The sequence below is a fragment of the Aspergillus tubingensis genome (assembly GCF_013340325.1).
Source record: "Aspergillus tubingensis WU-2223L DNA, scaffold_6, whole genome shotgun sequence".
Lineage (NCBI taxonomy): Eukaryota > Fungi > Ascomycota > Eurotiomycetes > Eurotiales > Aspergillaceae > Aspergillus > Aspergillus tubingensis.
This window is the reverse complement of record NW_023336280.1, coordinates 624,320-648,878: the sequence shown is the minus strand read 5'-3', so window position 1 is coordinate 648,878 and position 24,559 is coordinate 624,320. Positions and strand designations below refer to the sequence as shown.

The 24,559-nt window shown below is 51.0% G+C and overlaps 8 protein-coding genes across 8 annotated transcripts; all 8 read left to right on the top strand.

Annotated features, from left to right (window-relative positions):
- Positions 1-920: 920 nt before the first annotated feature.
- AtWU_03988 (laccase TilA) lies at positions 921-2,827 on the top strand (the record flags this gene model as incomplete). The annotated part of the gene is made up of 3 exons (XM_035499099.1): positions 921-1,197; positions 1,246-1,720; positions 1,771-2,827. The coding sequence occupies 3 exons, from the start codon at positions 921-923 to the stop codon at positions 2,825-2,827; spliced, it is 1,809 nt and encodes a 602-aa protein (XP_035354992.1).
- Positions 2,828-3,524: 697 nt separating this feature from the next.
- AtWU_03987 (Zn(II)2Cys6 transcription factor) lies at positions 3,525-5,459 on the top strand (the record flags this gene model as incomplete). The annotated part of the gene is made up of 3 exons (XM_035499098.1): positions 3,525-4,301; positions 4,349-4,492; positions 4,557-5,459. 3 exons carry the CDS (start codon positions 3,525-3,527, stop codon positions 5,457-5,459), a joined length of 1,824 nt encoding a protein of 607 aa, XP_035354991.1.
- Positions 5,460-6,847: 1,388 nt separating this feature from the next.
- Positions 6,848-7,942, top strand: AtWU_03986 (uncharacterized protein; the record flags this gene model as incomplete). Its single annotated transcript, XM_035499097.1, has 1 exon — positions 6,848-7,942. One exon carries the CDS (start codon positions 6,848-6,850, stop codon positions 7,940-7,942), a length of 1,095 nt encoding a protein of 364 aa, XP_035354990.1.
- A 2,681-nt stretch (positions 7,943-10,623) lies between these two features.
- On the top strand, positions 10,624-12,666 carry AtWU_03985 (uncharacterized protein; the record flags this gene model as incomplete). The annotated part of the gene is made up of 3 exons (XM_035499096.1): positions 10,624-10,655; positions 10,706-10,916; positions 10,972-12,666. The coding sequence occupies 3 exons, from the start codon at positions 10,624-10,626 to the stop codon at positions 12,664-12,666; spliced, it is 1,938 nt and encodes a 645-aa protein (XP_035354989.1).
- Positions 12,667-13,087: 421 nt separating this feature from the next.
- Positions 13,088-15,966, top strand: AtWU_03984 (putative anaphase-promoting complex component Cut20/Apc4; the record flags this gene model as incomplete). The annotated part of the gene is made up of 7 exons (XM_035499095.1): positions 13,088-13,352; positions 13,446-13,791; positions 13,842-14,409; positions 14,463-15,194; positions 15,246-15,312; positions 15,369-15,518; positions 15,581-15,966. 7 exons carry the CDS (start codon positions 13,088-13,090, stop codon positions 15,964-15,966), a joined length of 2,514 nt encoding a protein of 837 aa, XP_035354988.1.
- Positions 15,967-17,556: 1,590 nt separating this feature from the next.
- AtWU_03983 (karyopherin beta) lies at positions 17,557-20,681 on the top strand (the record flags this gene model as incomplete). Its single annotated transcript, XM_035499094.1, has 9 exons — positions 17,557-17,596; positions 17,691-17,749; positions 17,832-18,638; positions 18,703-19,331; positions 19,391-19,607; positions 19,658-19,990; positions 20,045-20,282; positions 20,335-20,443; positions 20,495-20,681. The coding sequence occupies 9 exons, from the start codon at positions 17,557-17,559 to the stop codon at positions 20,679-20,681; spliced, it is 2,619 nt and encodes an 872-aa protein (XP_035354987.1).
- A 1,426-nt stretch (positions 20,682-22,107) lies between these two features.
- AtWU_03982 (40S ribosomal protein uS8) lies at positions 22,108-22,785 on the top strand (the record flags this gene model as incomplete). The annotated part of the gene is made up of 2 exons (XM_035499093.1): positions 22,108-22,240; positions 22,526-22,785. The coding sequence occupies 2 exons, from the start codon at positions 22,108-22,110 to the stop codon at positions 22,783-22,785; spliced, it is 393 nt and encodes a 130-aa protein (XP_035354986.1).
- A 371-nt stretch (positions 22,786-23,156) lies between these two features.
- On the top strand, positions 23,157-24,475 carry AtWU_03981 (phosphoglycerate mutase family protein; the record flags this gene model as incomplete). The annotated part of the gene is made up of 4 exons (XM_035499092.1): positions 23,157-23,192; positions 23,266-23,603; positions 23,674-24,264; positions 24,361-24,475. The coding sequence occupies 4 exons, from the start codon at positions 23,157-23,159 to the stop codon at positions 24,473-24,475; spliced, it is 1,080 nt and encodes a 359-aa protein (XP_035354985.1).
- Between the last annotated feature and the right edge of the window lie 84 nt (positions 24,476-24,559).

Sequence of the window (24,559 nt, the reverse complement as noted above, 5' to 3'; positions counted from 1 at the left end):
GCGGGTTGCCTGAAAAATCCGAAAAGCTTTCCCCTTCGGGACGTTTGCTTTCCACGTCTGCTTCCTTTCGCTCATCATAGCGCAAATGCCTGTCAGGATGAGATTTATGAAAGTTTTCACTTTCACTCATCAGCTTGCCAACTCACAGCTGTCATATGACAGATGCTCTTAGGTGACTGGCTGCGGCGATGCCGATTTTATGATGGTTTCCATGCTGGCCTGTTCTTCAGGTAGCTGTGTGAAAAGAAGCACACCGGAAATTACTCGGTTTTTTAGCGAGTCATGCTAAGACAGCAGATCAACCAGTCTTTCCCACATGGACCATAAACATGCCCGATCAAATCCCGGGTTCTGGAACTCGGATAGCGGCCCGATAGCTCAGTCTTGAACAGCCCCTTCGTGGATAGTTCTATCCACAGTTCTACACAACACGGCTCCTGCGAGGGGCCAGTTCACCATCGGCGACGATCATTGCAATAACTCAGTGGGTCTGAGCAGCAGTTTTGGTCCAGGATGGCCAATTACTCGACGCCCAAGCCCCACAGAACTAAGATCACCCAATGAGACCGGTGCATTCCTCTTTGTATGGAGTAGCCCAGATCAGCTTCATCGAAGGTTTGCCCTCAGCCCGCCAGCTATGTGAGCTTATTGAGTCATGAAAGCAACATCTGCAGGCGTTCCAATTTGTCGGAACTTTTCGCCAGCATATGCTAAAAAAGCCACAGGCCCGTTCACGAACACGAAGTGAGAAACAAGGCATGGCAATCAGGCCTCGAAAGCAGCAAACTCATTTGCTTCTTTCTTGCCCCTTTCGATGAAATGGAACATATAAGGCAGGGTAAGCCACTTGGCTCTCCCTTCGGTGTTGGCTTGTCTGGCTGCGGCTGCCATAACTTCTAATCTTGCCTCCGTTGCTTGGAATGTATTCCTTCAAATTCGGACTGGCCTTATTGGCATCAGTCTTCTCTCTGCTCTCGTGGGCCAATGGCAGCAATCTCCACGTGCGTGCCACCGGTAACACGGTGCGCTTCAATGTCACCTTGACATGGGAGGACTGGGCGCCGGCAGGCATCCCTCGCAAGATGATCCTCATGAACGGCCAATTTCCCGGACCGGCACTGCAGTTGCGGCAAGGGGATAATGTCGAGTTCCTAGTTACTAACCATCTTCCTACAAATACCACAGTGCATTTCCATGGTAGGTTTTGCTTAGTTATGTGCAATAACCAAGACTAACCCCTTCAAGGTATCGAGCAGCTTGACACTCCTTGGTCCGATGGCGTCCCCGGTTTATCGCAAAGACCTATCGCGCCGGGCGACAGTTTCCTCTACAAATGGCGAGCGACAAATTATGGAAGTTATTTCTACCATGCGCACACCAGAGGCCAAATTTGCGACGGTCTCTATGGCGCGATTTACATTCTCCCGGATGAATCAGTGGAGAAACCATTTCATCTAATCACGAACAACACAAGCGAGCTCCAAGCCATGCAAGCAGCTGAGCGGAGGACTAAACCTATAATGCTGTCCGACTGGCGGTTCTTGACTTCCGAAGAATTGTGGAGTGCGGAGGAAGCGACAGGACTAGACGCGATCTGTATCAATGCGGTCCTTATCAACGGCAAAGGATCGATCAGTTGTCCGGGTCAGCAAGCCTTCAATGAGCTGGCCAGCGCTGAGCAGAAGCAACTCATTGGTAACCTAAGCCTAACTGACACGGGGTATGTGTAACACACCTGATGTGTAACCGGTATCTAACAGGTTTATCTAGATGCATTCCACCAACGCTAGTGTCCGCTCAAGGCACATATTCTCACAACTACAGCGCTATGCCGCCTTCTATGTTTTATGGCTGCCGACCTGGCAATGGTGGTACCGAGCGTCTTCTGGTAGACCCATCTGTCAGATATGCCAGTTATGACTTGATCAGCGCGGCTGGTGTCTCGATGTTGACGTTTTCCATTGATGAGCACCCGATGTACGTCTATGCTATTGACGGACGGTACATCGAGCCTACGTTGGTGGATGCAGTTACTATAGCCAACGGAAACCGCTACTCCATTCTTGTCAAATTGGACAAGCCTGCCGGTAACTATACTGTTCGCGCGGCGAATTCAGGTATCAATCAAGTAATCAACGCGACTGCGGTCCTCACATACAACACGGCAATCAAGTCCCAGAAGGGCTCTTCGGTGCCTTCAATCGACATCCACGGATCGCCTGTGTCTTCCAACTACACTCTGTTGAATGAGACTACGATCATGCCATTCCCTGCAGAGACACCATCTTCAGAGGTCGCCGCGACCCATATCCTCAGGATCGGCCACTACAATGCTTCCTACCGGTGGACTGAGGGCAACTCTAGTTTCCCACTTTCTCTGGAAGCCGCATCGCCTTTGCTCTTTTATCCATCTACCGCTAAGCCTGATCTCACGGTCAAGACGCTAAATGGAACCTGGGTCGATTTGATCTTCCATGTGAACGGTCAGATTCAGCCTCCTCACCCGATTCACAAGCATAGCAACAAATTTTATGTGATCGGTCAAGGCAACGGCGCGTGGAATTACTCATCTGTGGCTGAGGCGATGCAATATATCCCGGAGAATTTCAACCTTAAGACTCCTCAGATTCGGGATACCTTCATCACTCCGGCTGCGGCGACCGAAGACACGTGGCTGGCGATCAGGTACCATGTCGTAAACCCCGGTGCATGGCTGCTCCATTGCCATATCCAGGTGCATCTGAGTGGTGGCATGGCGCTGGCTTTGTTGGATGGTGTGGACGAGTGGCCTGTGGTTCCAAAAGAGTACCAGCTCTCTGATTCCTGATAGTCGGAGGACACCTATTACTAGTAGTGATGATGTGAAAAGCCTATACTGTATATACACCACATGTTTGTTTATATGATGACTGCATGCTTAACGTATTCCCAAGAGGCCTAGTCAATTTAGTACCATTTTAGCTGAAAGATAAGCACCGTCTGAGTGACGTAGGAGTAAGCACAGGTTTCAATAGAAGGATGATTTAAAATCTGCGTAAAGCATGGGATAGTAAGCCCATCCAATGACGATGATTCCAAAGGAGTTAAAGTCAAATGCTAAGCAACGCGACCATCGCAAGGGATACTCGATCGGGTTAGGGGTGAGATGCACGTGGACGCGGGGATCGCTGCGCCTCAGGCACCTCGGCCAGCAGCGACCAGCCTCAAACGTTCTCCGAAGTCCTCACTTCATTCATATTCCGCGCTCCTCGTCGGAAAATCCCAGACATGAAGATCATCAGATAGTTTTGTATTTGCCGTGACACTACTACAAAGTGTCTGCTGTACAAAGGTTGGAACCCTGACCTGCCCCCATCCCCTGAGCTTCGCACTGGTTACCCGATTCAGCTGCACGTCAAACTGGCCCCCGCTATCCTCCAAATCTGGTCAGGTCAGAATGTATACTCATGCTGGATTCTAGTTTGATTAGTCCACAGCGCCACATTGCATTCCGTGCGACGCCCCGCCCCTGTCTAGTATTAGACATGGTTTTCTGCGGCAAACCAAGCAAGGGCTGCGGCGAATGCCGGTCTCGCAAAATCCGGTGCGACCAAGCCCGTCCTACCTGTTCACAATGTGCCAAGGGCAACCGGGTCTGTCCCGGATACCGCGACCAACTATCCTTGATGTTTCGGGATGAGAGCCAGCAAGTTATCCGGAAAGCGCGGACCGGGACAAAGGCCCGCAGAGCCAAGTCTTCTAGAAAGACCGACCCTGGTAGTACTAGTACCTGTAGTGCCCCAGCTGCTGCTGCTGCTTCCCCCAGTGGCAGTGGCATGGTAGCTGCTAGTCCTAGTCCAGACCCAGTGTGTTCCCCAGCAGGCAGTAATCCATCTTTATCGACCGGCGATCTGGAACCGCCTGAGTTCGACGGTCCTGTGTGTCTATCCCCACAATTTGTCGAGCAGCACGCCATACAACAGCCCCTAGTGTTGCAGCCATCGTATCAACCGACCAAAAATGAGGCTATTTCCTATTTCCTTCGGCAGAATGCTTGGATCGGATCGTTCTGGTCGAAGATTGAAGCAAATCCCGATATCTTGCGCAGGGCATCGGCAACTAGCCATGACGCCCTGATGACCAGCTTGGCTTCTGTTGGCATAGCAATGATCTCGCGTATCAGGAAATCTGAACCGATGAAAATAGCCGCAGAGAAGGAGTATGGAAATGCTTTACAGCTCCTCACCACGGCCGTTGCAGATCAACAGCAAGCTAAGAACAATGCAACGCTTGCCGCAGTGCTTATGTTGGCTATCTTCGAGGTAAGTCGACCTTGCTTGATTCAAGTCCTGATTCTAATGTCTTCCAGGTGATTACCAGTAGAGGTTCGCGCTTTATTGACAGTTGGACAAATCACATACGTGGCGCTGTAGCGCTGCTAGAGCTGCGAGGTGTGGAGCAGCTCCAGGACCCAGATGGGCTGCAGCTCTTTTTGCAGCTGCGATATCAAATCGTACGTGATAAAAGTCTACTTCGCCCCTAAATCGAGCGTTTGACTAACTTACAATGTGTAAAAGATCATAGGCTGTCTCCAAAGGGAGGCGCGTGTGCCCGACTCAGTTCTTCACTGTGTCAAAGTTGCCATGTTTCTTCGGCCGCATACAGTGGCCTATGGTGACCGCTTGATTAACATAATGGGCCGGCTAGCAAACCTGCGAGCTGACATCAAGGAAAAGATTTTAACCGACCGGAAGAAGATGCTTGAATCTGCATACGCCATCGAGGCTGAGTTAATGTCATGGCTCACGTCCTTGCCAGGGAACTTCCCCTATGCCACTATCGAAGATCCCTGGCCTACTCTTAATTGGGGTCCCAAGCCTTATAACAACGTCTATCATGTGTATACTGATTTTTGGATCTGCAACTCGTGGAACCAATACCGAGTCGCACGGATCATTACCAGCGATCTCATTCTGACATGTATCCGGGAGTTGAATTCCGGCTCACCCCTACCTGCCGATCTTGTCACGCATACCTCTCAGATCCGCGACACTGCCCGACAGCTCGCCAGCGATATCTGCGCCAGTGTGCCTTATTACTTTACCGATAGTGTCTTCAAGCTCGCCACTGGACAAGCAGAAATGAGTTCCCGCTATGAGATACCCTCACAACAAGGCTTTGTTCGCGGTCTGGTGCTCCTCTGGCCGCTGTCCATGGCAGCCGCAACGCGAGGGCTGAATCACCCATTACGGCACTGGGTGTTGGACTGTCTCCAGCTGATTGGACATGGCATGGGTATCGATCAGGCGCTGGCCTTGATTGAACTCCTGATGACTGAAGATGGTGTCTTTGACACGCTGGCCCTCCCGGAAGACAACAGCCTTTTAATCGGCTCGACCGGTGCTAACTTCAGCACCGATAACAGTGGCAAACACTGGACAGGAGCCTCGCGAAGTACATATACCACTCAGGTGGGGTGAGTGTCTGCGACAATACCCACAAAGTGGCAGGCCACGTGTAAATACATCCGATTAATCTGTCTAAATAGCGTTGATGCGGTGTCTGACATCGTCGCACATACTATATACCAATAGGCCTTCACATGAGGTCAAATCTACATAGCAACAGAGATAATACATACTTCAAATCTAATTTAGCTAATTGATTATACCAACTAATTAACTACTCAATCTTCTGGTCCGTGTGCCGTTCCCAGCCTGTCAAACCTTAGTAGTAGTACAGTATTGTGCCCGATGGTGGCTGTGCCCATGCCAACAACCTGGCTCAGTCTAAGCCTTACTGCTTTTCTGCGCAACGCTAAGCCCCTCCCCCGCAACCACACAACAAGCAGAAGGCTGTGCACGGAACCTTCCATCCAATTTCCACACTATCCATTCATCTTCTTCACAGGGAAGTGATAAGCCAAGTAAGTAGTAAGCAAGGAGGGTATCCTACACAGCCCCCTTTCCCCTCTAATATTCCTCCCACGAACTCCGATTTGCCCTGAGACTGGTACCCATGCCTCATGCCTGCATACATGCATGCATGTGCAGTATGCCTACTAGTAAGTAGTAGGGAAAACATCCATCCTTGTAAGGCTAGGGTATGAATCACCGAACTGGCAACTGGACTACACCCTACTACTACTAAGCTACTAGCTAGACTACTTACTTTTGCAGTGCATGCAGAATTCTCCCCACTGTGGATGGAATACTAGTAAGTGGGATGTAGGTTTTACTCCTTACACATTGAGGCAGTGTCACAACAAACACGGCGGTGGCACATTCACATACTCCATATAACTGACATGTGGAAATTAAACGGGCGGAGCAAACCTTGAAAGTCATACATGATAGTATTCTACTACTACTATCGGCCTTAGGCTCCCTTGAGTTTTCTGCCTTGTGAGAGTGCAGCACGCGCTTAGTTCCGTGGATTATGTCGTATGCACGTATACAATGCTTGTTTTTTGTTTCGTTGTATGGAACTTATAGCATAAGTATTGTGATATGGTGTCGTAGATCCGGAGGATACTACTACTAAGTAGTACTGTGGGAAGTTCCGATGCAGTAGATTTTTGAATCTGCCTTGGTGTGCTGTGGGGTCGATAGTAGTATATATATTTTGTTGGTTGCGGCACTGGCTTGGGTAGTAGTAGTGGTGGTTCTTACTACTTCTTTATTGCTCAGTTGCTAAGTAGTGACTGGCAAAGTGAAGGTCTCACCTGGCACTGACATCAGCCTGACTACTTACTTACTTACCTGTTCGAACGGTATTGTGTCATTGTCAGTTTCGACCCGTCACACCTTCCTGCCTTTATTCTTTCTTCCTTTCTTCCTCTCTCCTGCATCCTTTATTTACTATCAACATGCCCGGACCCTTTATGCGAAAGAGCATCGACTCTTTGTCAAATCTTGTCAGAGGAAATTCGCTACGACGTCGCCAGACTCAAGACCAAGATCAGAACCAGGAACAAGAGCAGTATCAGTACCCGGATCAAGCTCATACTCGATCATCCCCAACTAGTGGCCAAGAAGCATCGAATATGGGCCACTCTCATTCTCGACAGAGCAGGCATCGGTACGACTTCTCCGGCTCTGCGAACAGAAGTCCAGTGTCCCAGTCAACTGGAAAAGCGGCCATGAATAGCAGCCAGACTCCAGATCCCTGGGCCCCTCCGCCGTATGAACCACAGGCTGCTGCTGCTCCTGCTTCTTCTACCATCTCAGGAAGCAGTGATTCTCCATACTCTTTCCTGCGGGAGTTCGATACGATCTTCATCGTGGATGATAGTACGAGCATGCTGACGGGTAACCGCTGGAAGGAGGCTGAGAATGCTATTGCTGCTATCGCGCCTATTTGTACGCAGTATGATCAGGATGGAATTGACGTCTACTTTCTTAACCATCGCCGCCAGGGAGCTGAAAAGATGAAGGGTGGGTATATGAATATCAGAACAGCAGATGATGTTCGTGAGATATTTGGGAGTGTGTATCCGAATGGTCCGACGCCTTTTGGTCGACGACTTTACGAAATCCTCAATCCGTACATGCGAGATTTGCAAAAGGCGATTTCGAAGGGTGATGGATCGCGTGATTCGGCTCAACTCATGAAACCACTTAATATAATTGCGATTACGGATGGGGCATTTACAGACGATGCGGAGAGTGTCATTGCAGGAGTTGCGCAAAAGCTGGACGAGAAGAAATATCAGGCGGTGCCTTGGCAGGTTGGAATCCAATTCTTCCAGATCGGAAATGATGCCCAGGCAAGGGCGTATCTGCAGGAACTCGACGACAATTTGGCCGATATGCAGAAAAAAGACCATCTCCGTGATATTGTGGATACCGTGCCGTGGAGGGGTGATCAGGGGCAGACGCTGAGCGCCGATGGCATTCTAAAATGCGTCCTTGGCGCCGTGTCCAGGAAATATGATAAACGCGAAGCGTCGTTTCACCGCTAAGGAAGATCGGTTCTGGTCTTCTCGTGCGCTCGTCCCTTATCATCTACACATTCGTTGCCTTCATGGTTTTGCTTTTCACCGGCCCTTTTAGGGGTTGGCCATGGCTTGAGTCTAGACTCGATCCCTCATCTTCTTGACCCTGTCGTTTGTGTAACAGCGGCAGGGGTTGGGATGAAACGCGTTGCAGCAAGCGCCGTGTTGCCGCCGGCTTGCCCGGACCAGAGCCCGTATTAGAATAGGATTTTGTGACTGGTCAATCTTCCTCAGATAGTGAGAATCAAATCGGTTGCTCTCGGCTTTCTTTGCTTTTTTCAAGTCTTGCGTAGAAGGTAATGATTAGCGCTTTATCTGTACTACTTGTGAACTACGAAGCCCAGCTGTGGCCCCCCCGGGTAGTCCCGCTAAAATGAACTGTCCACGATTCAGTTAAGCAGGGTTAACCGATTGGTTGGTCATATTATATGGAGAGGTGAGTGCGTCGTGCTAGGTATCTAGTGACAGCCATCTGTCAGAGGGGGCTAGTCTAGAGGATACGGTTTACTGTCATTAGCCTTCGACTATTTGTTGTCCTCCAAACCTTGAATTTCATGGGAGGCCGATCGATCCTAGTTGCTCGGCAGCCGGGAAGTTAGTAGTCAAGGGACGGATACTGACTGGTCGCCGGGGTGCAGCCAAAGGCGCTGAGCAGGCCATTGGGACTTGATCTAAATGAATCAGCGACGGAGGGAAATTGATTGGCTAAACACGGCCAGTCAGTCCCCTGGGCGCGTAGACGCGCTGGTCCGTGAGGATGGATCACCGGCCTTGTCCTAGACCCCTGTCCTAGTGCTAGTTCCGTTAGTACGATGGAAACACTGGGTCGGGAGGAGATGGAAATTGACAAATCACCTTCGGATTGACCGGCGGTTTCTTCGTTTATGTGTTGCAATCCGGCTGGTCGTCGGGACAATGGGGAGAACAGGGAGACAATGAAACCGGGGGGAAGATGCAGGAGAGATGCAGCAACAATGGCTGGCGGCTGCAGTAGAAGGATGGAGGGAAGAAGCGACTGGCAGGCAGGCAGGCAGGCAATCAAGTTCAGCCCTCAGGCTGCCAGGCACGGTATCGTATCATTGGGTAAGATTGTTTCTTTTCCTCGAGCACCACCTGCGGGTCTCTCACGTGGTGTGGAGAAATGAGATCGTCGTGTATGCGTAATGTATTGATGGTGTCCCCTCAGGGTCGACTGTTTGTTTTCATCCATTGACAATGGGATTGGAGATCTCTTCATGACTGGCTGAAATAGTGGGCTTGATATGGTGAGACGAGTATAGGGTCAAAGTTCGGCTATGAAGAATAGCCTTTTTGGCCTGTCTTGCAAGGTATCAGGAGGGTTCCTTTTTACTTTTGTCATTTGGAAATTCACCAGCCTCAAGTGGCGAAGCAAGGTTCAATACGGTACGGTTATGTTCAAGCACCAGCCACCGCACCCCCAAAGGGGTAATACAGCGCGGGTCCGTCGTGGAATTATTCCCACCCGCCGGCGTCTCTCCAAGCAACGCTCGAGTCAACCCGAGTCAATCAAGTCAACCACTGGATCGGTTTCGTGGCTGGCTGCTTTTTTGTGATCCATCGATATTAATCACTCGGGCTTCTTTCGGTCTCCACCAACTAAGTTCCGACTAGACGGCAGTAGTGGTCCCCATGGACTCCTGTGTACGCTGGTTCGCCAGGAGTGATCAGCATCTTTCCCAGTCTTTGGCCGGTGGATCGAATCTCCCAGGAACCATGCTCGGATCTCATCGTGCCTTTTTTCCCCTTAACCGGCCGTCCCTCTCTGGTTGCCATGAAAACCTTCTCCTCATCCATCCTCGCTTGCAGGGGCGATCCCCTTTGTGACGTGGTTATTGCCCTGTCCAGTGGATCTCTTGATAAGCGCGCCGTGCGAACGATCGATTCAGCTGCTGAAATTCCACCGCAAGTCCACGCACTGTGCATCGAGTCTATTTGGTGACTATCATACTACCGATTGGATCTGCTCCGGCCGTCCTGCGCGCCCTGAAGCCGGTTCAGCCTGGCTGTCACCGACTTGTCTGGACCACGTGTGAAATCTCTTAATAACTCAATAAGAAGTCTGGTTCAAAACGTCCGACTCCTGCAGCAAGCGCCGCAATTTCTGCTCTGCCTCTCATCATCGTCCTTGGGCTCAGTCTCCGCCTTGTCGGCGCTTCCTACCCTCCATCACCCTGCATCATTGGTCGTGATTGAACGTTGCAATCTCCCGACCAAACTTCCATTTTTAACTTCCGCATCCCCGCGGCTAATGATACAGTGATCTCCAACAGTCATTGCCCACTGTTGGTGTCAGAACGTCCCCTGGATTGTTATGGCACGGCGCTTCTAAGCCTCTTCCTCAAGTCTTATATTGCCTCTCAACCGCGCGGGCAAGCGCAATCCTTTGAACTGCACGGCTCGAGCCTTTTGAAAAGCACAGCCCGACTAGGCTTACAGAACACTCCTTCAGTATTGCGCATTTTGACTCTGTCCTGGCTGGCCTTGGACATTGTTCATCGTCTTTCCTTCTACTGTATAATACGCGCCGCTTATATCACGGACCTCGCTGCAATTGCGGTCTTCTAGAACCCAACCACTAATTCATACTCACTACCCAATCGACGACTGTCAACTTGCTTCGTGCGAGAATGGCTTCCACTACTTTGATGACGTTCCTCCTGTAAGTGTACTTTGACGATATAGAGGGACCGCTGCTGATATCCATCATAGCTCCACCCACCCCCATGTTCAATCGGTCAAGCTGCTAGGGTCATGGGATAACTTTTCACAGCCCTATATTATGGAGAGAGATAAGCGCGTTGGTGCAGGGCAGTGGCGAGGATGCCACACCTTTAGCAACATCGTCTGTGATGGCTCGCCAACGCACATGACGCCAGCACGCTCTGGAGGACTCAAAATGGGCGGTACTTACTGGTATTATGTATGTTGTTACCTAATCTCTCCCTCTCAGAACATTGATCTGACCTTCGGTCTAGTACTTGCTGGACAATGATGTAGAATATTATAATGAGGCAGAGCCCGTGACAACTCACTGTCCTCTCCTTCCTGGTCAACCAGTCAATGTTCTCAACGTCCCAGTTATCCTCCCGGATACATTTCCCACTCATACACATGCGAGGAGTCCGAGCTCACAAAAGGCGGATCACCGAACCATGAACCCTGAAGACAAGTACATGAATCCTCGACAGCCACCTAAGCCAAAGCTCCCTCGTCTTCGCACGTCTCCTCCTTTGTTGCAACAACCGGCTCCGGCTTGGTCATTCAGCACATCTCCTCTCGGAATTATCACTCACAGAGGTGCATCGCAGCCTAGTAGCGCAACCCCAAAGGCGAAGGGCCTGGACGCACCGAGAGCAGCCGGATGCAAAGCCGCTCGCTCTGTGTCGCCGCCTAGATCAAGGGGTCTTCGCGCCGCCTTCCGACATTGGAACACATCTTCACCTGATCTCGGGTCCACTGAAGATGACTGCCGGGCTAATAAGCCCGCTGCAAATCATGGGCTCAAGGGCCTATTTGGGAGGCAAGAAGAGCATTCCTACCTCGCAGTCCAACCGCCTGCTACTTTTGAGAGCTCCCCACTTGCTGCTCCCAGCAACGTTTATCAACATTCGACTGATTCCCTCCTCCGCACACCCGGAAACTCTGGAGAACGCCGCTCGGTGCCTTTGACAATTCAGGACCGGCGAGCACTCAACTCAAAGATTACAGAGAATGGCTCTCACAGAACTCCTCTCACCGTACAGACCAAACCAGGAAGCGAAAGTTCCGATAAACTCCCGACTCGGGAGGGACAGCGGCATATAGTCAGAAGATCACTGCCCATGGAGTCACCAGCGATGCTATCGACAGCTATTGGGCCCTCAACGTTCGATCTTACTACTACTCCAACCGGCTTCACGATCGATGAGAAGAGACTCCCGACATTGCCAAATACGCCGTCATCAGTCATGGATCAAGCGCTTCGGGACATCGATGAGCAAGAGAAGGCTCTCGACCCTGAGGCTCTAGGCAGCCACTTTTCGGACTTTACCGATACTGAGTCTGTGGCTGGCAGCTCCGTGTGTGAGCGGAGCCACTTTTCGGAGTGGACAGTGGATACGGATGTTCTGTCTCCCAAGTCTATGGCATGCTCAATCACTGTCACCCAAGATGCTCAGGTACCTCCCACGAACGACTTCGCTGGTACAATGGACTTCCTCAAAACTTCTATACCTGCGGATTTGAGTGATCCAGACACACCCCATCTTACAGTCAACTCTCAATCAGCGGCCACTTCCATCGCAGGTGATTCGCCTCGCTTGGATCTCCCTCTTCCTCGACTTTCCATTTCATTATCCCCCTCTGATCTTGACATCCCCGGTCTTTACATCGATGACGAAGATCGCGTGGAAAGCAACCCCAAGCGACACGCTGCCTTTTTCGGCGCAGACGAGTCGATCAAGGGTCTCGGCCTCTTACAGAGCCCCGACCCCTCGACGCTGCAATTTCCCGAGGATGTCACCAGCGACAAGACCCCCCGTAATTCCCAGAGCTTGGCTGCACCCTGCAAGGATTCTGAGCGCTTTAGCAGGGTTTCGTTACTGGGGCAATCTGCAGCAATGCGCGAAATGATGGATGAACTGAGCTATCTGAAGCACATGATAGATTCTGGCTCAGGTGCAGAATTCTGATACTATTGATGAATGGCGAGACATTGCTTATCGCACTTGTAAAAATACACTTTGAGGGGGGAACGGGGTGTGTGGATATATTATGTATATAATTATGACGTTGCATTTTAGCGATTAGAACCGATTCCTCATGATGGGCAAGTAAATAAAATTCAAATATTACACTTGCATATAATTATTGTCTCTCCTCCAAGGTATAAGTTAACATACTTTATTAGATGCTCTTCCCCAGTAGATCGGGAGCGGATCAACGCGAGCCAAACCAACGCGACAAACACCCGCATGCCAAGAGTTTCGGCCATCCGCTAGGGAAATCCATCCAAGACAACTGAACAACAGGACTGGACACGCGGAGTACAGGCATTCACAGCAATTGATTCCTTTCCCGTTCTATAATGGACTGAGGCCCCATTCAACTAATATGGCTGAAGATCATGATTCACGGCCGCCCCATGAGCCGCAGCTCACGCCTGTCGGGGAGAAGTCCTTACCCGCAAAATGTAAGGCAAACATTCTGACTTACTGTCCCACGATGGATCTCATCGCTCTGTCGAGTGAGGACGATGAACTTTTTGTCTACCGCCTGAATGGACAAAAGGTTCTTGGGGGCAATTTCAAAGGCGATCCCTATCTTGATGAGGATGATGGTGGAGGCGAGATTCGAGGACTGAAGTGGAAGAATACCGGTAAGTTGTTTACTTCGTAGTTGAGCCTCTGGACGTGCAGCTCTTCTGGCTCATCCCATCTTTTTGCTTTGGAGAAGACTGACATATTGGCAGGTCATCTACTGTCTGTGGCTTGCGCTGACAACACTATCCGGGTCATCAGCGCTTATAGCGGGAAAACCGTTCACCATTACCCTGCTTATCAGTCCGACGGCGAATCATCACCGCCTGTCAAGGTGACCTGCTTGGGCTGGGGAGTGAATTTCACCGACAGCAAAGCAGCAAAGAGGCACTTGCACGATGCTGCCGGGCAAGTCAACGTCGAAGACCTCTTGTCCCCGGACAATCATCCGTCCAAAGCAGCAGCTCTGCTTAAGGCTGACTTACCGCGAGAGCTAGCATTGCTTGATGTCGAGTCTTCACTCCCCAAACTAAGCACATTGCCAGCAACAGGCAGCGAGTGGGTCTCTCGTCCTTTCGTGCGTATGACGCAGCTAACACAGCATCTAGTGATGATGTATTCAGTTCGCGGGCGTCTATTGACGCCATATTCCATGCCATCTCAGAAAGCGCTAGCGACGCGGTGGATGTATTATTAGTAGGCTTTGATGATGGGACAGTCCACCTGCGCATCTTCGACTGCTTCGAGATTGGCTCTCTTCAGGTCGGAGGCTCTATTGGGAATTCGGGCCCCTGCCAGATCCTTCGTCATGCCTCGCATCCACTCAGCTCGACCCACGCACTATTGGCGCTGGCGCCGGAGGCCACCTCGAGCCCTTTACATCTCCTCACACTTGATCTTCGCTTTATTACCCGGTCAGGAAGATATCTGTCCCTCCTTGCGCACAAGACGACACAGCTACAGAATTTGCTGCGATATATCAGTCAGGTGCAGAGGCAGATTGAGCTTGAATGGAAGAATGCACAAGAACTGCCGACAAGGTACATGCGTAGTGTCAATGAGGATTTGCAGGAGAAATGCCACTGCGACTTTGTTACAGCTGCGTATCACCTGGTTGTTACTGGAGATTGCTTCGAGCCATTGAGGGAATTCTTGGTGGATATTGTTGGCGAAAGGGTATGCTTATGACGTGCTTTGCATCTATCGTATTTATATTGACCATACTACAGGGACACAAGAGATGGGAGAAGGCTGTTTCTAGCGGCTATGAGAATGTCCGACGATTAACCCACGAATGCCTTCTTCCCGCTCTCGAAAGGTGCGAAGTATTATTGAGCCGGCTGATTGGGCTATCAAAATTCTATAAACTGAGTGAAGTACTTGGCCTGGAAACATCAGACCTAACGGCGATCGTGGAGACCCTCGATTGTCTTCACCTTCTCGCCCACCACATCCTAATTCATGCCAACGAAGAGTTAAGCCAGTTTAACTGTTTCTCTAGATGGCTTCGACATGAGATAGACATGCAAAGTGCGGAACCAATGTCACAAACCCTAGAGGAACTGATGGAGAAGACAGACATGGTCGAATATCCTCAGACGTTGAAATACATACGCGGCGCTCTTACCAAGAGCAAGTTGCGGAACTTCATTCAGCAGCTGCCCATGATGGGGATGCCAAGGCCACCTACCACATCCTCAGACAAATGGGCTCCAACCGGCCAGGATAGGTCTTTCTATGACACATTCAGAAAGCTTCTCGAGCAGAGTGAGAGCCCCGAGGAGGCCAACTCGGTTGAACTACCCAAGATGAACGATCTTACGAAGCGATTGGGGCTACAGTTCGAGAGGGTCTTTGGGCAGATCGCATTGACACAACGCCGGGGAATACTTCATCGTTCACCTTTGGCTCTTCATCCCGACTGTGATAAGGATGTTATTGATATTGCCATGTGCAACGAGGTAAGACATTGCAGTGGTTTATGTAAGCATTATCGCTCATCAGGCATGCAGGATACCGAAAAGAAGGATCAATGTGTGATCTACATTGCTACTAGATCCATCAAGAAAAAGCATCTGCGTAAGCAAACTCCGGCATATGAAGGCCCTCCTATGATGGCGTACTGATTTATCCAGTGTGTTTTTATCGTGTTGAATTGGACTCCGAAAATGGTGTTAGTTCCACTCGACGAATCTCTACCGGAGCACTCGATCTACAGGAAGGAGAAGTCCGACAGGTTCAGTTTGTTGAGGATGGTACAGCCGTAATCTTGTGGTCGAACAATAGTATGCTTTCCCTATTTGTCCGTGGACCTTTCTCTTTCCAGATACGCTAACTTCTGCTGTAGAAGGAACCTCTTACCTTCTTAGCCTTCCTTTCCAGCCTGCTGCGACAATGAAAACTAACACGGTTGCCGAGTCTCTGGCGCCTTGTCCCGTGGACTATCATGATAGCCTGCAGGAACCTACATCGCCCGACCCGGTTACATCCGCAACGGTCGTGGACCTCATGTCTCCAGATTCTTCGTTTGCGGGTCTTATCAAGCATACTTTCACTGGGGCTAAAGCGAAAGCAAAGCCCATTAGAGTTGATGTCAATGGCAGACGCGGTCGCCGGGCGATCTGCGTACTGTATGGCGATGCTATGCGATATGAAGTTTTAGACCTAGATGCGGAACTGGAGGATGAGGACGAAGAGGAAGACGAGGAAGACATGGAGGAACTGGAGGAATGATAATAATAACAACAACAAGACACGTCCATCTGCTCTCTTCTCGCCTCAATTATCTTTCCGTGCACGGGGCACACACAACCCGAGAATACTCTGTTTGCTAATTTGCACTACGTCATGTCTCAGCTACCGGTTCCACTAGGATTCCAATCAGTTGGGCAAAGATTCCCTCGATCAACACCAGAGCTGATGAAGACCATCTGTCGATCAATGCTCCCATCACGTTAAGGGGAAAGGTTCAGAGTACGAAGTACTACGGAAAAGCTTTATCTTAGAGCAAGGCACCGAAACCAGGCTGTCAGGATAGTTGCGGTTAGTTTTTCTGACGATCCACGACGACCACCCGCGAATGATAGACACACAGAACCCAAAAGAATCTCTATGGAACAGCCACCCGGCACTTTAAGTGGACAGATATAGTTAGTAAAAACAATGCCTCGAAAAACAGCCGTGATGATTTGTGCGTTGGGGGGTTGACGCCCTGAGAGATGGAGCTGGTCGCCGGGGTCACAGTGAGTGGATCAAGGACCACTTCTTCAAGCAGCAAAATCAAAACAAGCAAACCCGTGGAGGGGAAAAATTTGGATTGCGGGAAAACAGAAATGACCAGCAAAGAGAGAGGGAGGGAGGGGCACCTCAGGCAGGCAGCCGGCAAGAATTGGCAGTTCCCCATTACAAAATACCGTATTTTTGCAAGGTGAAACTGGTGACGACAAGACCAGACCACCGCCCATGATTTGAGGGAGGGGAAAGGAACAGCAACTTCTCTGCAGCCCAGCATGCACCCCTCCCTGGAAAGTTTGTAATATTGTCTGATAGTACTTATCTACTAGCTATGTGATAGCTTAATGCAATAGAGAGGTTCTGCATAGTAATAATAAAATCTCCTGGGATCATATTCGCCTTGTCCTCTATTTTTCTCCGGTCGCTACGAATCTGGACGAGTCACTGACTAGCCGTCACCGACCACCAATTGGTCACGTGAAATGACTAAGCCTAAGAATTCCGCGGGTCTCGGCCAATAAGAGAGCAGGGTTCACAGGGCTCTGGCGGGCGCTGACTGGTCGATTCGCAGTTGCTCGTCCATTCTTCTGCTGGAACTGCAAATTGAAGGGAATCGCCCTCACATTATTATTGATCCCTCTCTTTCTCTCTCCTTCTCGCTTCTTGCTACTTCCTCCCCCCAGTACTTCCTTTTCTCCCCTCTCCTCAATCCGCATAGCTTCGACATCCTTGTCTTTTTATCCTACACCCCGTCCGTGTCTGTTTATCCGACCCTGGGGCTTTCCTTTTTACTCTTGTTTTGCTTGGTCCTGGCGTGCACCACCGCCGTCTTTTCGCCCTCCTCTACCCCCCCGGAAGACCTGGTGCATGCCTCGTCATAATCCACAAAAACAACCTCTGCCCTCCATCCTCCAGAGATAATCCCCCATCTCCTGTCCACACTACCACTCTTTTGTTGTGGACGGTCTTTAAATAGCCTGGTTCTGTCTGCTTTGTTTTCTCTTTGAGTCAGAACAGCTCCTTCACCTTCTCTTTTTTATTGTCCTTTTCGCTTGTGATCGCTTGCTTCGGTTTTCCGCATACGGCAACATGAACGTCACTCAGGTGTTGGAGAGTACCCTCTCGCCAGGTAATTTTTGCTCCCGCCCCTTCTTGTATTCAGATTATGTTCTTAGATTCAAGGCATCAGAATCACTAACAGGCTATTTTGCTGGTAATTATAGATGCGGCGACTCGTTCCCATGCCGAACAGCAGTTGGCCCACGCGGCGGAGGTTGACTTCGTAAGTTCTAGACTTGTCCCGTTGCTAGTGATTGGTCTTGTATCAAGCATACTAATCATGACTCTTTTTCGCCGGACTTTAGGCCCAGTACCTTGTCACACTCGGTCAGGAACTCGCAAACGAAGATTCCGCGTCCCACATCCGTACCGCTGCCGGTATCGCTTTGAAGAACGCTTTCACTTACAGAGACCTCGCAAAGCTCCAGGAGGTCCAAACAAAATGGCTACAGCAAATTACCCCAGAAATCAAGGCGCAGGTCAAGGAGCTTGGCCTCAAGACGCTGAACTCGAAGGACGGCCGCGCCGGCCAGTCTGCCGCCCAATTCATCGTCTCCATCGCTGCTATCGAACTTCCCCGGAACGAGTGGCCGGAGCTGATGAACATCCTCGTCCAGAATGTCGCGAGTGGTTCCGATCAACTGAAGCAGGCCTCCCTGGTCACCATCGGCTTCATTTGCGAGTCCCAGGATGCTGAGCTTCGCGAGAGCTTGGCTGCCCACTCCAATGCTATCCTGACCGCCGTCGTTCAGGGTGCTCGGCGCGAGGAGCAGAACATGGACATTCGATTCGCCGCCATCAAGGCCCTCAGTGATTCCGTTGACTTCGTGCGGTCGAACATGGAGAACGAGGGTGAGCGGAACTACATCATGCAGGTTGTGTGCGAAGCGACACAGGCCGATGATCTGCGTGTGCAGGCGGGCGCATTCGGTTGCCTGAACCGTATCATGGGTGCCTACTACGATAAGATGCGCTTCTACATGGAGAAGGCTCTGTTCGGCCTGTCGATCATGGGAATGAAGAGCGAGGAGGAGGATGTGGCTAAGCTGGCCATTGAATTCTGGTGCACCGTTTGTGAGGAGGAGTACGCTATTGAGGATGACAACGCGGCGGTAAGTCTTGACCATCTGAAAACAGCTATGCTGTGGTTATCGTAGCTAATTGTGAGTCAAATAGGCACAAGCAGAGGGTCTCCCCGAGGTCCGCCCCTTCTTTGGATTTGCCCGCGTCGCCTGCCGGGAAGTCGTTCCCGTCCTCCTGCAGGCCATGTGCAGACAGGATGAGGATGCCACGGACGATGAGTACAACGTCTCTCGCGCTGCTTACCAGGCCTTGCAGCTCTACGCTCAATGCGTGCAGGGTGATGTGATCCAGCCTGTCTTGACCTTTGTCGAGGAGAACATCCGTAACGAAGATTGGCGCCACAGGGATGCTGCAGTTGCGGCATTCGGCGCCATCATGGATGGCCCCGATCCCAAGGTCCTGGAGCCTCTCATCAAGCAGGCTCTTCCCGTCCTCGTCGGCATGATGCAGGACAGCTCCATTCAGGTCCGTGATTCGGTCGCCTACGCTCTTGGCCGTGTCTGTGACTTCTGCTCTGAAACCCTTGACCCTGACGTGCACCTCCAACCCCTCATCACTTGCCTGTTCAACGGCTTGGCAAGCTCTCCCAAGATCGCCAGCTCCTGCTGCTGGGCCCTGATGAACGTTGCCGATCGTTTTGCCGGCGACTATGGCGCCCAGACCAACCCTCTGTCCAAGCACTTCGAGGACAGTGTCAAGTCGCTCCTTGCTCTTACTGAGAGGTACGCCAGTAATCGAAGCTTCATTTAAAGGTCTAAGCCAGGCGCTAACTTAATTGCAGACAAGATGCAGACAACCAGCTCCGTACTGCTGGATACGAAGTCCTCAACTCCTTTGTGACCAACGCTGCAAATGACAGCCTTCCCCTTGTGGGCAACCTCTCCGACGTCATGCTTCAGCGCCTGGAGCACACCATCCCCATGCAACAACAAGTGGTTAGCGTTGAGGACCGCATCACCTTGGAAGAGATGCAGACTAGCATTACTAGCGTTGTACTTGTATGTTTATCCCATTTCTGGCATTCTTCCAGCTGTGACTGACTTTCTAGGCTGTCGTTCAACGTCTCGAGACTGAGATCAAGCCCCAAGCCGACCGCATCATGCAGGTCATGCTTCAGATCTTGGCCACCGTTCCCCCCAAGTCCAGTGTCCCTGATGTTGTATTCGCCACGATCGGTGCCATTGCGGGTGCCTTGGAGGATGACTTCATCAAGTACATGGACAACTTTGCCCCCTTCCTGTACAAGGCCCTGGAGAACCAGGAAGAGCCTGGCCTTTGCTCTATGGCCATCGGCCTGGTCAGCGACATCTCGCGTGCCTTGAACGAGCGGGTGCAGCCCTACTGCGACGGCTTCATGAACGCTCTTCTCACGATCCTGAGGGTAAGGAACCAATTTTCGCTACATGAAGACAAACAATTGCTAACACTGCTTTAGTCCTCGACCAACGTGCTGAAGCCTGCCATCCTTGAGACATTCGGTGATATTGCTCAGGCTATTGGCACCCAGTTCGACACCTACCTCAACGTCGTTGCCCAAGTCCTTCACCAGGCCTCTGTTGTGACGGCCAGCAACGACGTGACCCCCGAGATGCAAGAGTACATTGTCTCGCTGCGTGAGGGTATCATGGATGCTTGGGGTGGTATCCTCCTGTCCTACAAGGGCAAGCCTCAGGGTACGTTATTTTCATAAATGTAGCAACGAACACTTCACTAACGTGATATTAGTCTCCCAACTGCATCCTTTCGTGGATCACATTTTCCAGTTGCTCCACACCATTTCCCAGGATTTCAACCGCAGCGAGGGTCTGATGAGGGCAACCATGGGTGTCATTGGGTATGCTTCCTTCACTCTCACAATTTTAACCTCGTGACTAACATGCTTTAGTGATCTGGCTGATGCCTTCCCCAACGGCGAATTTGCTGCCTACTTCCGTAACGACTGGGTCACCAGTCTGGTCCGTGAGACGAGGACCAACAGGGAGTTTGGATCTCGTACCATTGACACCGCCCGGTGGACTCGTGAGCAGGTCAAGCGTCAAATCACGATGTCCACTGCCGCAGCTATGGCGTAAGCCGCTGTTATGTGCTGCTATTCAAACCCAGGTGCTCGCTTCCGAGACCGCACCCCTAGGAGGACGACCTCATCCGTCGGTGCTCTCAGGGTAGCAACGACATTGTCTCTGCTCCCCCGAGTACCCGTCCCCACACGGGAACCCAAGTCGCATTGTGCTACCGATAGCTCAAATCCTAGGGTTCACTAGGCTGTGCCCAGTGAATCAGCGCATAAGGGCTAGTGTTTCCACCGACCCCGTATATCACCACCCCTGCCCAACGACCCTCTCCCTATCACCGATGTATGACACCTTTTGAGCACCCTTACCCCTTTCCCCCCACCTTCCCCTTCTCCCCCTCCCCAACACCTCGGCCCTCTGTCCGGCACGAACCCCCTGCTTTCGGACCCCTGTTGTCATGACATCTCGCAATGCATGTTTGCACTTTTCCTTCCGGCCTTTTTGTTTCGATCTTCTCCTCTACTATTACTATCCACTTTGCCACATCTTTGCACCCCCACATCAGTTTTAATTAGACAGAGGTTCTTTAGCATTATCATGTATGCCCGAGAAGTCATGTAACCAACCCCCTTTGAGAAACACTGTCACGAATCCCTTGACCCTGCTCCACGTATCACCTCATCCTACCAAAAGACCTGTATAGAGAATGGTAAAAAGCAAGAAACAGCATGAGAGCAAATAGTAATGCGTAACTGAGTGATTGTCGGGATAGACTTGTCTTCATACCCGAGTCCATTACCATGGTGATCAAAGCCCAAGGTATGGGATGTGGCGTTACATTGTTTTAAACGAGTCAAATATGCGGCCTGCACGTAGATTAGATGAAGTCAATTTCCTTAAGAGGCTTATAGAAATTGATTTTCATTGAAATTGGTCATAAACATCCAACTTGATTTCCCAGTACAAAGTGAAGGCCAAGAAATGTGTTTCTGCCTGAGGCATCAATTGAAGCGGTGAGAAGCACGTGACTGATAAGGGCACGGATCGGCAGCCCTAGTGGCCGCACAGCGAAAACTTCTCACCTCCAAAAGATCCGCGAGATTCTTCCTCCTACACTCGATCTTACCGACGTCGTCGACACATCCCTCGAGGTATGTATCAATCGTTATTTCGCCCTATTCTACAGCCTCCCAGCTAGTCTGAGGAAGCAATCACCATGGAATTCCGCATATTCGGCCTTGCTGGTGTAGTAACCGACAGCATACGATGATCGGAGGACCGGGTGATACGCTTTCCTCACTACGGCACGGGCTGAAGAACCCTTGTTTATGCAAAAGGGGCACTCTTTGCGCTCGAGGACTACTGGTGGCTGACTATTATGGACCCAATTCCTCACCGATGGTGTGAGGACTGGGCATTGTAAATATTTAGATACCTCATATCCTTCGATTCCTCGATTTGAGAATCTCGATTCTACACCGTCAAAATGGTCAAGACTTCCGTCCTCAACGATGCGCTTAACGCCATCAACAACGCCGAGAAGAGCGGTCGCCGTCAGGTCCTGATCCGCCCTTCCTCCAAGGTCATCATCAAGTTCCTCTCCGTCATGCAGAAGCACGGTATGTTCATGTCTCCGCAATATCAAACGCTACAAGAAAGGAAGAGTTCCGGGCACTTGCAAGGTCGATCCGTCAAGGAGGTGATGATGAAAAATTCGGGTTGATAACTAGGCGACGGTTATAGACCAACCACGGCTTTCGCCCTTTAAGTGCCCGAGATATTGACAAGTGTTGTTTACAACATGGCGGCGATCTTACAAGTTTCCGGAACTCTTTTATTTCTTCTGTGTTTGGTTAACTTTTAAATCACCGCGACATATATGCTGATTATCTTTCCTTCTTCAGGCTACATTGGCGAGTTCGAGGAGGTTGACGACCACCGCTCCGGCAAGATCGTCATCCAGCTCAACGGCCGCCTGAACAAGTGCGGTGTCATCAACCCCCGTTACCCCGTTCAGCTCCGTGACCTCGAGAAGTGGGCCACTCAGCTCCTCCCCTCCCGTCAGTTCGGTTACGTCGTCCTGACCACCTCCGCTGGTATCATGGACCACGAGGAGGCTCGCCGCAAGCACGTTGCCGGCAAGCTCCTCGGTTTCTTCTACTAAAAAGTTTACCCTGGAAGATTTTTTTTTGATGGCGAGGATCTAGTTTGTGGTGCGAGGGATGAACTCTCGTGGCTTGGCGGAGTTGGATCGATACCCGGCAGAGATGTCTAGATAGTTATTGATCGAGTGATCTCGCGAATGAACTGATCCCAGTCATCATTATTGTCCCACAACATATGCAAGTAGTGTAATCATTAGCTGCAGAGTAGATCTGAGACTTGGCCGGGCCGAGGTCTGACCGCTGCCCCAAGTTTCCCCGCAACATCTCCCTTATCCATTTATCAACACCATCTTTAACCAGCCCAACTCACAACTACATCCACTCACTCCCTCCCTATCTTCTCCAATTTCTATACCTAAGTCCTGTAAACATGCCTCTAGACACAATATACCTCACCCGCCATGGCGTACGTCCACCCACCCACCCACCACATACTACCCCCTCCATATTCTATCCCAACACTAACAATATATCTCCAGCACCGCCTCAACTGGACAATCGACTACAAAACCGGCACCTACCACGCCCAATTCCCTACTCCAACCGGTAACCCAGCAGACCCAACCCTAACATCTCACGGCGTGCGCCAATCCCACGAACTGGCCGCCCATTTCACCAGCGACAACATATCCCCGAAGCCGTTTCGCATCTACAGCAGTCCATTCTACCGATGTTTGCAGACAATCCAACCCACAGTCGAAGCATTGAAGCAGCAGCAGCAGCAGCAGCAGGCAAACACCACCCCCGGTGCTACCAACGAACCCCCCGCAATCGACACCCACGCCGACTTAACCGTCCGCACTGAACCCGGCCTGGGGTACGTTGCCCCCTCCACACCAACTAAATTATACAAAAACCGATACTAATCATATAATAAAAATACATAGAGAATGGTTCGGCCCAACAACCTTCTTCCACCACCCAACCCCCGCACCGGCCTCAGTCCTATCCACTCACTTCCCTACCATCCTTCCATCCCAACATGAACACACCTACAAACCAATCCTCCACCCCTCCACCCGCGGCGAAACCATCGCCCAGCTCCACGACCGCGTCGCAACTACCCTCTCTGCCCTGATCACCTCCGTCGACGAGGAAATCTCCACTATCGAGAAATCACTCCCTCCTGCCCAACGGACCAGCAAAGCAATCCTGATCTGCGGGCATGCTGCGCCGCTGATCGCTATGGGACGGGCCTTGACGGGGATAATGCCGGGGGATTCTTCGGTTGAGGATTTTAAGGTGTATACGGCGGGGGTAAGTACCTTCGTCAGGAGGAGGGGAGGGGAGGGGGAGGGAGTTAGGGAGGATGGAGAGGAGGTAGGGGATGGGGGTGAGCTTGCGCCGGGGACGGAAGTACTACTAGATGGAGGGGTGAAAGTTCCTGATTGGAAGGGAGGTAAGGGAGTTGCTGGGGGGTGGGAGTGTGTGAGGAATGGGGATTGTGGGTTTTTGAGTGGTGGGGCGGAGAGGGGATGGTATGTTCTGTTCTCTCTTCTTTCTTTTCATAATATTCGTTTTTGTCTTGGTTTGGTTTGGTATGGTGGTTGGTTGCTAACTGTTCGCTGGTATAGGCACTTCGATGGTGATGAGTCGTTTGATACGGGTCCTATGGCTGGGCCGTCGGCTACCCCGACTTCTAGTGTGGAGTCGTCGGTTGAGGCTGATTTGGGGGGAAGTAAGTTATAGATAGAAGGGACTTTGTGTGGATGTGGATGTCATCGGGGATAAACTACACTTAGGCTGTAAGTAGTAGATATATTGCGCTAATAG